At 42.4% G+C, this 12,709-nt stretch overlaps 1 protein-coding gene across 1 annotated transcript in view; it reads left to right on the top strand.

Moving 5' to 3' along the window:
- Positions 1-261: 261 nt before the first annotated feature.
- Positions 262-12,709, top strand: part of ATP5F1D (ATP synthase F1 subunit delta) — a 29,349-nt gene continuing 16,901 nt past the window's right edge. The window contains exons 1-3 of the mRNA XM_056517343.1: positions 262-488; positions 6,833-6,986; positions 8,326-8,414. Of these exons, the coding sequence (XP_056373318.1) occupies positions 366-488; positions 6,833-6,986; positions 8,326-8,414 (366 nt within the window). The 5' untranslated portion in view covers positions 262-365. The remainder of the gene's footprint in view (positions 489-6,832; positions 6,987-8,325; positions 8,415-12,709) is intronic.

The following is a 12,709-nucleotide window of genomic DNA, read 5'->3' as shown; positions in this document are numbered from 1 at the left end:
TGCCTATGCCTCCAAGAACATACATAGTAAACCATGCTAAAATATTAACTCTTCCCGCCCCAGATATCTGGCTTAGAGGTTAATAACTCTCTATACAACTAAGTATATATTTGGGTTAAATTAGCACATAGTAGAGTTTTACTACAATGATAAACTTTAGAGCGGCGCCGCACGACCCTCCATAGACACACAGCCTTTCTTGCCCCCAATGGAACGCACGTCGTGCGCTTCAAGCTGTACTTCCTGTCAGGCTGAGGGCTGTACTACACAGTAAGGTCACACTACAAGTCCCGTCATCACCTGCGCGACGGCCTAGCTTCTTATCCGGTGTCCTTGCTTTCGGTCACAGTTTGCCCGGCTTCACCATGTTCTCTGCTCGTGGTCTTTTGGGTCTTCGCCGGGTAGTACTGGGTCATGTAAGATCTTATGCCGAAGCTGCACCAGCGGGATCACCGGCTATGAGCTTCACATTCGCCTCCCCTAACCAGGTTGTATTCTGCAGCGTCTATGTCATGTGTGCTCTTGAAATGTATGAAATGGCAGGTTACATAGCACTGGATAAGGTGGGCACGTTGGGGGGAGGGGTACTAGAAGCAGACCTGCCTCGTTGTAAAGGCCGTGACCTTCCCGTTAGTCCCATAGGCTTTCTACAGTCAAGGGCAGGAGCCTATAGTAACTTTCACCCTTACTACCCCTATAGAAGTGTGGCAGGAGTCTATAGTAACCATTGCCCTTACTACCCCATAGTAGACTGACAGGAGCCCCTAGTAACCACCACCCTTACTACCCTATAGTAGACTGACAGGAGCCTATAGTAACCATTGCCCTTACTACCCCATAGTAGACTGACAGGAGCATCTAGTAACCACCACCCTTACTACCCTATAGTAGACTGACAGGAGATTATAGTAACCACCACCCTTACTACCCTATAGTAGACTGACAGGAGCCTATAGTAACCATTGCCCTTACTACTCCATAGTAGACTGACAGGAGTCTATAGTAACCATTGCCCTTACTACTCCATAGTAGACTGACAGGAGCCTATAGTAACCATTGCCCTTACTACCCCAAAGTAGACTGACAGGAGCCTATAGTAACCACCACCCTTACTACCCTATAGCAGACTAACAGGAGATTATAGTAACCATTGCCCTTACTACCCTATAGCAGACTGACAGGAGATTATAGTAACCACCACCCTTACTACCCTATAGTAGACTAACAGGAGATTATAGTAACCACCACCCTTACTACCCTATAGCAGACTGACATGAGATTATAGTAACCACCACCCTTACTACCCTATAGTAGACTAACAGGAGATTATAGTAACCATTGCCCTTACTACCCTATAGCAGACTGACAGGAGATTATAGTAACCACCACCCTTACTACCCTATAGCAGACTAACAGGAGATTATAGTAACCATTGCCCTTACTACTCTATAGAAGACTGACAGGAGTCTATAGTAACCATTGCCCTTACTACCCCATAGTAGACTGACAGGAGCCTCTAGTAACCACCACCCTTACTACCCTATAGCAGACTGACAGGAGATTATAGTAACCACCACCCTTACTACCCTATAGCAGACTGACAGGAGCCTATAGTAACCATTGCCCTTACTACCCTATAGCAGACTGACAGGAGATTATAGTAACCATTGCCCTTACTACCCTATAGCAGACTGACAGGATTCTATAGTAACCATTGCCCTTACTACCCTATAGCAGACTGACAGGAGCCTATAGTAACCATTGCCCTTACTACCCCAAAGTAGACTGACAGGAGATTATAGTAACCACCACCCTTACTACCCAATAGCAGACTGACAGGAGATTATAGTAACCACCACCCTTACTACCCTATAGCAGACTGACAGGAGCCTATAGTAACTTTCACCCTTGCTACACTATAGAAGACTGGCAGGAGTCTATAGTTAACTTTTTAAAGTGTACCTGTCATAGTGGGGAAAAAAAAAAAGACATATGTTACTCAGTACCTAATCCTGATCATGTACATATCATTTTTGTGTTTAGGACCTATATATCACTAACAAATAGCATTTATATGTAGCTTACTTGTTTGTGTTCTTGCCCTCTGGAGGAGGCGTTTCCATCTCTCTCCCTCACTGTGGATTACTTATCTGTGTCTGGGAGCAGCCTGGCAGTCTGGAAATCACTGCACAGGAGTTGTAGTTTTGCTAGAGCTGAAGCTGCAGTGTTTGTAAAGCACTGTGTTAGAGCAGTGTTGCCTTTAGCTGTTGCCAAAACTACAACTCTCAGCATACCCACACATCCTTTGTCTGTAGTTTTACAAGAGCTGGAGGCACATAGCTGGAGAATACTCGGCTCTATAACAGAGTTTTACAAAGACTGTACCCCCAGCTGTGAGAGTTGTAGTTTAGGAACAGCTGAAGCCTGCAGTGGTGCAATGGTGATCTGCTATACTAGATACCAACACATTTTATGGCCGGTATCCAGTATGCTGCAAAATACAGAGTAGTCTGTCTGCATAAAGATAGATGACCCCTAGTAGCGGCTATTTTCATTTTAGATATTTTAGTAAAATTGACATTTTTTTAAATAAGTGTATATTTAAAAAGGTAATCTTATCAGTAGTACTACAAAATATAAAAAGTTTTTTTTATAATGACAGTGCCTCTTTAACCTTGCTATGACTGACATGGAAAAGAACTTAGGATTCTTAGTTAACAGTAAATTTAGCTGTAGTGACCAGTGTCAGGCAGCTGCAGCCAAGGCAAATAAAATCATGGGGTGCTTCAATAGGGGCATAGATGCCCACGACAAGGAAATAATTCTACCACTGTACAATTCACTAGTCAGACCACACATAGAATATTGTGTACAGTACTGGGCACCAGTGTACAAGAAAGATATAGTGGAGCTGGAGAGGGTTCAAAGACGGGCAACCAGGGTAATACGGGGTATGGGACGACTACAGTACCCAGAAAGATTATCAGAATTAGGGTTATTTAGTTTAGAAAAAAGAAGGCTTAGAGGAGACCTAATAACTATGTATAAATATATCAGGGGACAGTACAGAGATCTCTCCCATTTATACCCAGGACTGTATCTATAACAAGGGGGCATCCTCTACGTCTAGAGGAACGAAGGTTTCTACACCAGCACAGACGGGGGTTCTTTACTGTAAAAGCAGTGAGACTGTGGAATTCTCTCCCGGAGGAGGTAGTCATGGTGAACTCTGTAAAAGAGTTCAAAAAGGGGCTGGATGCAGTTTTGGAGAATAATAACATCACTGGTTATGTATACTAGATTTATAGGGACAGATGGTTGATCCAGAGATTTATTTAAGGTTTAAGATTTAAGGTTAAGAACTTGCTCCCCTGGCACTCATCCGGTCGCCTGCAGCTCCTGCCACTTCTGAGACATGCTCTTCACTGCAGTGACAGTCTGCTCAGCCAATCAAGTGAGTTGGGATGCTACCACAGTCAGTGATTGGCTGAGCAGTAGCATCACTGCAGAATAGAGCTCGACTTGGAACTGTTCCAGAATAAACACCCTCAAAATGCAAGGGGGCACTCCCTCGGCCTTGAGAGAAAAAAAGTTTAGTCTACAGATGCGACAAACCTTCTTTACCATGAGAACTGTGAATGTGTGGAACAGTCTACCTCAATAACAGATCTCCGCAAAACAGGCTTAGACAAATCCTGTGATCAGAGTCATGGTGACACGAAATGTGATGTGAATGTACCATATATATGTAACTCTTTCCTGGCAGTATCCAGTGCGAGACAGATCCAACACAAGTAGTTACAATGTAAACCACATATGTGACCAGAACCTTAACCCCTTAACGACGAGCGCCGTAAATGTACGTCCTGGTGACGTGGTACTTAATGCACCAGGACGTATATATACGTCCTAAGCATAACCCCGGACATCGGAGCGATGCCCGGATCATGCACGGCAGGTCCGCGCTGCTGATCGCAGCCAGGGACCCGCCGGTAATGGTGGACACCCACGATCCCGTGGATGTTGTGATTAATACAGATCACGGCATCTGCAGCATCGTGGTCACTTAAATGGATGATCGCATCGCCTGCAGCGCTGCCGCGGCGATCCGATCATCCAGCACGGGAGACGGAGGTCCCCTCACCTGCCTCCGCTGCCTTGCAGGAGTGTTCTGCTCTGATCTGCCTTCCCGCAGACCAGAGCAGAAGATGACCGATAAAGCTGATCAGTGCTGTGTCCTATACATAGCACTGAAGAGGATTTGCAAACGAATGATTGCTATAAATAGTCCCCTATGGGGTCTATTAAAGTGTAAAAATAAACAAAAATTTGAAAAACCCCCTCCCCCCAATAAAAACGTTAATCGTCCCATTTTCCCTATTTCATCCCCAAAAAGTGTTAAAAAAATATTTTATATACATATTTGGTATCGCCGCATGCATAAATATTTGAACTATTAAAATAAAATGTTAATGATACCGTACGGTGAACAGCGTGAACGTAAAAAAAAAAGTCCAAAATAGCTGCTTTTTTATAACCTTTTATTCCTCAAAAAATAAAAAATAAATGTATTAAAAGTTTTATATGAGCAAATATGGTATCAATTAAAAGCACAAATCACGGCGCAAAAAAATGAGCCCTCATACTGCCTCTTATACGGAAAAATGAAAAAGTTATGGGTCTTCAAAATTGGGGAATTTTAAATGTACTAATTTGGTTAAAAAGTTTGATTTTTTTTTTTTAAGCGCAAGAGTAATAGAAAAGTATGTTATCATGGGTATCATTTTAATCGAATTGACCCAGAGAATAAAGAACACGTCATTTTTACCGTAAATTGTACGGCGTGAAAACGAAACCTTCCAAAATTAGCAAAATTGCGTTTTTTTTTTTTATTTCCCCACACAAATAGTATTTTTTTTTTTTGTTGCGCCATACATTTTATGATAAAGTGAGTAATGCCATTACAACGGACAACTGGTCGCGCAAAAAACAAGCCCTCATACTAGTCTGTTGAGGAAAATATAAAAGAGTTATGATTTTTTGAAGGCGAGGAGGAAAAATCGAAAACGTAAAAATAAAATTGTATGCGTCCTTCAGGCCCAAATGGGTTGTGTCCTTAAGGAGTTAAAATTTCTGTCATTAATTTTTTTGCATATGATGCAGCAGATTAAATAAATAAGATTTATAATTTACTCCCTGTAAAAAAAATGTTATAAAATTTTGTCACTTTTATGGCCTTATATATCTGGCCACTAGGGGTCTCCCTTCTGGTCCAGACTGCATTCAGTCTTCTACTCTGGTCTGCTCGATCTCAGACCAGAGCAGAAGACCCGTGAAAGGCTACAGCGGCAGGTGAGGGGACCTCAGTCTACCGTTCTGGATGATCGGATCACCGCGGCAGCGCTGCGGGCGATCCGGTCATCCATTTTAGTGACTGCAACTCTTCTGATTACGGCATCTGAGGGGTTAATGGCAGACATCTGCGCGATCATGGATGTCGGCCATTACCGGCGGGTCCCTGGCTATCAGCAGCCGGGACCTGTCGCGCATGACCTGAGCACCGCTCCGATGCTCGCAGTTATGTATAGGACGTAAATGTACGTCCTGGTGCGTTAAGTACAGTTACGTCCTGTGTCATTAAGGGGTCAATGGCTTTATTTTTTTTGATCTGTTACTTTCTACTTCTGCTTGTATGCATTTGTAGGTAAAGCAGTATGAACAGAGGGGCAGATTTATCAAAACCTGTCCAGAGGAAAAGTGGCTGAGTTGCCCATAGCAACCAATCAGATCGCTTCTTTCATTTTTGAAAAGGCCTCTGAAGCAATCTGTTTGCTATGGGCAACCCATCAACTTTTTCTCTGGACAGGTTTGGATAAATCTCCCCAGAGTCTTTGCTTTATCTGGCTATAGATCTTGCACTAATATGTGCCAAAACCGGAACAGCAGTTTTTGACTAGGAAACCAGCAGTGTTTGGAGTGTAGCATTAGACCCAAAATGAATAGGAACCATTGTGTAACTGAAGATCAGCTAGATATATAGTATTTCTGTATTATGGACCGGCTGGCACATGAAACCCTCCGCAATAACAGGTGGTTACTGGGCTAGAAATGTGTTCTTATATGGCCCCTGTTCTCTTCATATATGAGTGTGCTGGAGATGTGTTTATTTCTATAATAGAGGGGTGTTTTATCTGATAAAGGGAAAACATGATTGCTAGGTCACCATGGCAAAAAGGTCTTCTTTTCTGTACACATTTAGCAGCTGGGCACTGACGCCCGTCCCTGAATGTATGGCTCCAGGCTGTCATTGACTGTATCTGGCTGTCCAGTCACGTGCGTCATGCAGCAGCTAGTATAGTTAGCTGCGGAGATAGAAACTGGAACCTGTGTGTGTGTATATATATATATATATATTATATTATACTGAGCCTAGGTCCTTTTTATTTATTCCAGTCCTTTTTTAAATCCGCTTTAGGCTTTGGTTCAATAACTGCAGTGATTCTATTAAAAATAAAAAATAAAGTATAGAAATCACATGTGCCCCTTTGCTCCGTAGTCTTTAGTCCTTTCACACCTATTCATACTTGGGCCATTTATGAATTTTTTTTTATTTTTTATTTTTTTTATTCTTGCATAGTTTATTATTATAGAAAATGCATAGATTATTTATTGTTCAGGGATTATAAAACCCTCAATATACAAAGTGTGTTTTGCTTTTCAGTGTTTAACAGAAATGGGAATTGGTGTACATGCTTTCCTCTATCGTAGGTTATCCAGGGTAATGCAATGAGACTTCTTATGACTGTCATTGTAACCAATGTCTTCTGCGCAGGTATTTTACAGTGGAGCTAATGTGAAGCAAGTAGATGTTCCCACAACAACAGGAATGTTTGGAATCCTCGCCAATCATGTCCCCACGCTACAAGTTCTCAGGCCTGGCCTAGTCACGGTGTTAAGTGAAGATGGGACCACAACCAAATACTTTGGTGGGTATACCTTATGTCCCCAATTTGTGTTGTTTGAATCTGAAAATTTTGAGAAATGTTCTACTCTAATTTAAACCCCTGGGTGAATAATCATTTTTGCACTGTAATTTTTTCCCATCTTGCCTTTTAGTAACCATAAGGACATGTTCACATGACTGAATTTCCGTGCGCAATTCTGCTGCTGAATAAACAATGGACATTCCACTGCAGCAGGGTCCCATTGATTTCAAAGGGATTCTGCTGAAATGTTCACATGGCTGAAACATGTAGTGTGTAAATTCAGATTAATATTGTCTACTTTCTGCAAAGTCCGCATGGAAATGCATTGCCATCTATAAGATTGCGCATCTCAGAGCAGTACTAGTGCCAGCATGTTCTGCTGGAGCTCCGCTGTTGGTGTAATTTCCGCACAGAAATTTTATGTGTGGACATTCCACAGTGTGAACGAAGTCTTAAATTTTTTTAGTTTACAAACTCATATGAGGGTCAATATGTAGAATAGGGAACTAAGCCCTCTCCATCCATGGAAAATGTCTTTCACCATAAAAGCACGTACATTGCTGGGTTATGCAGGGAGGGAAGACAGGTGCAGAGGGAGCTGAGACGACTTTTTCCACTTTCCACTTTTTCGCTCACATGACGCTTCTTCCTGACGGCTATTTGCCTCCAAATACAGAACCACATCTGTCCTCAGGTTGTTTGTGGTATTACAACTTTGCTTCATTAAAGGGGTATTCCAGGCAAAACCTTTTTTTATATATATCAACTGGCTCCAGAAAGTTAAACAGATTTGTAAATTACTTCTATTAAAAAATCTTAATCCTTCCAATAGTTATTCGCTTCTGAAGTTTTCTGTCTAACTGCTCAATGATGATGTCACGTCCCGGGAGCTGTGCATGATGGGAGAATATCCCCATAGGAACTGCACAGCTCCCGGGACGTGACATCATCATTGAGCAGTTAGACAGAAAACAACAACTCAACTTCAGAAGCTAATAACTATTGGAAGGATTAAGATTTTTTCATAGAAGTAATTTACAAATCTGTTTAACTTTCCGGGGCCAGTTGATATAAAAAAAAAAGTTTTGGCCTGGAATACCCCTTTAACTTCAATGAAACTGAGCTGCAATACCACACACAACCTGAGGACAGATTTGATGCTGTTTTGTGAAGAAATGAGCTGTGGTATTCTTATCCTGGATAACTCCTTTAAGGTCAAGAATCATACTACTTTCTTTTAGTCCGGATGTGTTTAAAAATTATTTTTTTAAATAAATTTAAAATAGTACTGCTGTTTGTGTTATGGAATAATTTTTAATTTGTGCCCCTGTCTATTTAGTGAGCAGCGGCTCAGTGACTGTGAATGCAGATTCCTCTGTGCAGCTGTTGGCTGAGGAGGCAGTGACTCTGGACATGCTGGATCCAAGTGTAAGTTCATACCCACTAGTGACAAAAAACATGCATTTTTCCACTTTGTCCTCTAAGGTAAATAAAGTAAAAAGCAGATAAGTAGTTGCATATGAATTGTTTTTTCATAATGGCAGAGATAAATACACCCTGTTTCAAATTATTATGCAAATTCTGTTTAACCCCTCCACCCCTTAAGGACTCAGGGCGCAGAGTCTTGCTAACGGTGTTTAAACCGTTCTCACGAGAGGAGAACGGGTTAAACCCCATGGGTCCCTGTTGCTATGGGCAGCCAGGACCCACGGCTAATGCCTGATACCGCCGATCGTGCCGGTGGCAGGCATTAACCCTTTAGACGCTGCAATCAATGTTGATCGCGGCGTCTAAAATGAAAGTTAAACTATTCCGGCAGCTCAGAATCGCGATTACTAGACGACAGGAGGGTCCACACCTGCCTCCTCCTGGTCATCTGATCGGTGATCTACTGCTCCATGCCTGATCAGTGTATGCAATAAGAAGATTGCATGGTGTAGCCCCCTGTGGGGGTTGGAAAAAAAACTAAAGTGTTTAAAAAATTTTTTTAAATGTGAATAAGCCAAAAATGGAACCGATAAAAACTACAGACCAAGGTGCAAAAAATTTGCCCTCATATAGCCCCGTATGGAGAAAAATAAATACAAAAAGTTTATAGGGGTCAGAAGATCACAATTTTAAACATACAAATTTTGTTGCATGTACTGTATTTTTCGGCACATAAGACGACCCCAAACTTCTACAGTTAAAATATAGAGTTTGGGATATACTCGCCGTATAAGACTACCCCTCTACCGCGATGTATGGTACCTTACCAGTGATTGGCTGGTTGTTGTATACAAAGTGCTTGGATTGGTCAGCTCTCCCTGTCTGCCCAGCCCTCCCAGTCAAGACTATTAAAGTGGTACATGTCTCTTTGACCCGTCTGGCCCGCCCTTGTATCCTATTGCTATACCTATTATGTCTCTTAGAACTCACACATGCGTCACCCTTGTATCCCATTAACCTACCTCCTTCTCCGCCTCTCTGATCTTGCAAATGCACAACAGCGCCTCCTGTCAGATTTTGCACATGCTCACCTGCTCCGCCTCTCAGCTCTTGCACATTCATGCCTGTGCCGCCTCAGATCTCGCACATGTGCACCACTTCACTGCAGTCCTCAGGAGCGAGATCTGAGAGGCAGAGAAAGAGGTACGGTTATAGGATACTTACAAGGGCGGGCCAGACGGTTGAAAGATGCGTGTTTTTCTGGACACAGCGCCGATCTCTCTCTATCCATATCCCGGGTGTCCCGGCCAACTGCAGCTCCCGCCCTATAAGATGACACCCGGCGTATAAGATGACCCCCGACTTTTGAGAACATTTCCCTGGGTTAAAAAGTAGTCTTATACAGTAGTTATAATTTTTTTTAAAGTGGTAAAATAAATAGAACCTACATAAATTGGGTATCCCTGTTACCCTATGGACCTACAGAATAAAGATAATGTGTAATTTTTACTCAAAAGTGCACTGCGTAGAAACGAAAGCCCTTAAAAGTAGCAAAATGGCGTTTTTTGTTCATTTCACTTCACAAATATTATTTTTTTTTGTTTCACCGCAGATTGTTATAAAATAAGTAATGTCATTACAAAGTACAATTGGTGACGCAAAAAATAAGTCTGTAGGTGCAAAATTGAATGCATTATGATTTTCAGAAGATGAGGAGGAAAAAAACGAAAGTGCATAAAGGGGTACTCCGCCCCAGACATCTTATCCCCTATCCAAAGGCGAGACACTCGCGATCTCTGCAGTGCCACCCCGCTATCATCACTACAGAGCAAACTGTCTCTGTGCCTGGTGACGGGGCGATGCAGGGGATGGAGCATCGTGATGTCACAGCTCTGCCCCCTGTGATGCCACACCCCGCCCCTAAACCCCCTGGGGACGGAGGGTTTTTCCGTTTTTGCACTTTCGTTTTTTCCTCCTTACCTTTTAAAAATCATAACCATTTCAATTTTGCACCAAAAAATCCATGTGATGGCTTATTTTTTGCGCCACCAATTCTACTTTGTAATGACATCAGTCATTTTACCCAAAAATCTACGGGGAAAAAAATCATTGTGCGACAAAATTTAAGAAAAAACGCCATTTTGTAATTTTTGGGGGCTTCCGTTTCTACACAGTACATTTTTTGGTAAAAATGACACCTTATCTTTATTCTGTAGGTCCATATGATTAAAATGATACCCTACTTTATGTAGGTTTCATTTTGTCGTACTTCAGGGAAACATCATAACTACATGGACCAAAAATACGCTATTTTGTACTTTTGGAATTTTTGGACACGTACACCTTTGATCATGCGGTTTATAAAAGATATATATTTTTATAATTCGGACATTTCTGCACGCGGCTATACCACATATGTTTATTTTTATTTACAAATTTTTTATGGGGAAAAGGGGGGTGATTCAAACTTTTATTAGGGAAGGAGTTAAATGATTAACTTTTTTTTTTTTTTTTTTGCAATGTTATAGCTCTTATAGGGGGCTATAACACTGCACACATTGATCTTTTACATTGACCAGTGGTTTCTCGTAGGAAACCATTGATCAATGATTCTGCCGCTTGACTGCTCATGCCTGGATTTCAGGCATGAGCAGTCATTCGGCGATTGGACACCAGAAGGCAGGTAAGGTCCTACAGCTGGTTGGGACACCGCAATTTCACAGCGGCGATCCCGAACAGCCCCCTGAGCTAACCGGCAGCACTTTAGTTTTACTTTAGACACAGCGATCAACTTTGAATGCCACGTCTAAAGGGTTAATAGCACTCGGCACCATGATGATCAGTGCCGCACACTATTAGCCACGGGTCCCGGCCGTTGTTAGAGGCCGGACCTGACCCGCCATGACGGGTTATAGAAAAGGAGTGGGCGAAGTGCATACAGGTCTCCTTAACCCCTTAAGGACCAAGCCCATTTTCACCTTAAGGACCAGAGCGTTTTTTGCACATCTGACCACTGTCACTTTAAGCATTAATAACTCTGGGATGCCTTTACTTTTCATTCTGATTCCGAGATATTTTTGGACATATTCTACTTTGTTAGTGGTAAATTTTTCTAACTTTTGAAGCTCTCTGCTTGTAAGGAAAATAGATATTCCAAATAAATTATATATTGATTCACATATACAATATGTCTACTTTTATATTTGCATCATAAAGTTGATATATTTTTGCTTTTGGAAGGCATCGGAGGGCTTTTTCCAAATCTTTCAAAATTTGAATTTTTCAGGGACCAGTTCAGTTTTGAAGTGGATTTGAAAGGCCTTCATGTTAGAAATATACCTCAAATGACCCCATTATAAAAACTGCACCCCTCAAAGTATTCAAAATGAAAATTCTAAATCTTCATTTTTTACACTCTCGTGTTCTTGTTGACCCAGTTTTTGAATTTTTACAAGAGGTAAAAGGAGAGAAATCTTCCTAAAATTTGTAACCCAATTTCTCCCGAGTAAGAAAATACCTAATGTGTATGTCAAGTGCTCCGTGGGTGCACTACAAGGCTCAGAAGGGAAGGAGCGACAATGGGATTTTGGAGAGTGAGTTTTTCTGAAATGGTTTTTGGGGGGGCATGTCACATTTAGAAAGCCCCTATGGTGCCAGAACAGCAAAAAAAAAAAACACATGGCATACTATTTTGGAAACTACACCCCTCAAGGAACGTAACAAGCAGTACAGTGAGCCTTAAAGGGGTACTCCGCCCCTAGCATCTTATCCCCTATCCAAAGGATAGGGGATAAGATGTCAGATCGCCGGGGTCCCTCTGCTGGGGACCCCCGAGATCTCCGCTGCGGCACCCCGCTATCATTATTGCACAGAGCACGCTCACTCTGTGCGTAATGATGGGCAATACAGGGGCTGGAGCATCGTTACATCACGGCTCCGTCCCCTCGTGACATCATGGCCCACCCCTCAATACAAGTCTATGGGAGGGGGCGTGGCGGCCATCACGTCGTGGGCTGTGATGTCATGAGGGGGCGGAGCCATGATGTCACAATGCTCCGGCCCCTGTATCACCGGTCATTACGTACAGAGCGAGCGTGCTCTGTGCAGCAATGATGGCGGGATACCACTGGTGAGATCCCGGGTGTCCCCAGCAGCGGGACCCTGGCAATATGACATCTTATCCCCTATCCTTTTGGGGCGGAGTACCCCTTTAACACCCCACAGTGGGATGTGAAAAGGAAAAATTCGATTATTTTTTGCACTAAATTGCTGGGGTTACCCCAAATTTTTTTTTC

The sequence above is a fragment of the Hyla sarda genome, chromosome 1, assembly GCF_029499605.1.
Source record: "Hyla sarda isolate aHylSar1 chromosome 1, aHylSar1.hap1, whole genome shotgun sequence".
Classification (NCBI taxonomy): domain Eukaryota; kingdom Metazoa; phylum Chordata; class Amphibia; order Anura; family Hylidae; genus Hyla; species Hyla sarda.
The sequence above is the reverse complement of the archived record's forward strand: the minus strand, read 5'-3'. Positions and strand labels throughout refer to the sequence as shown.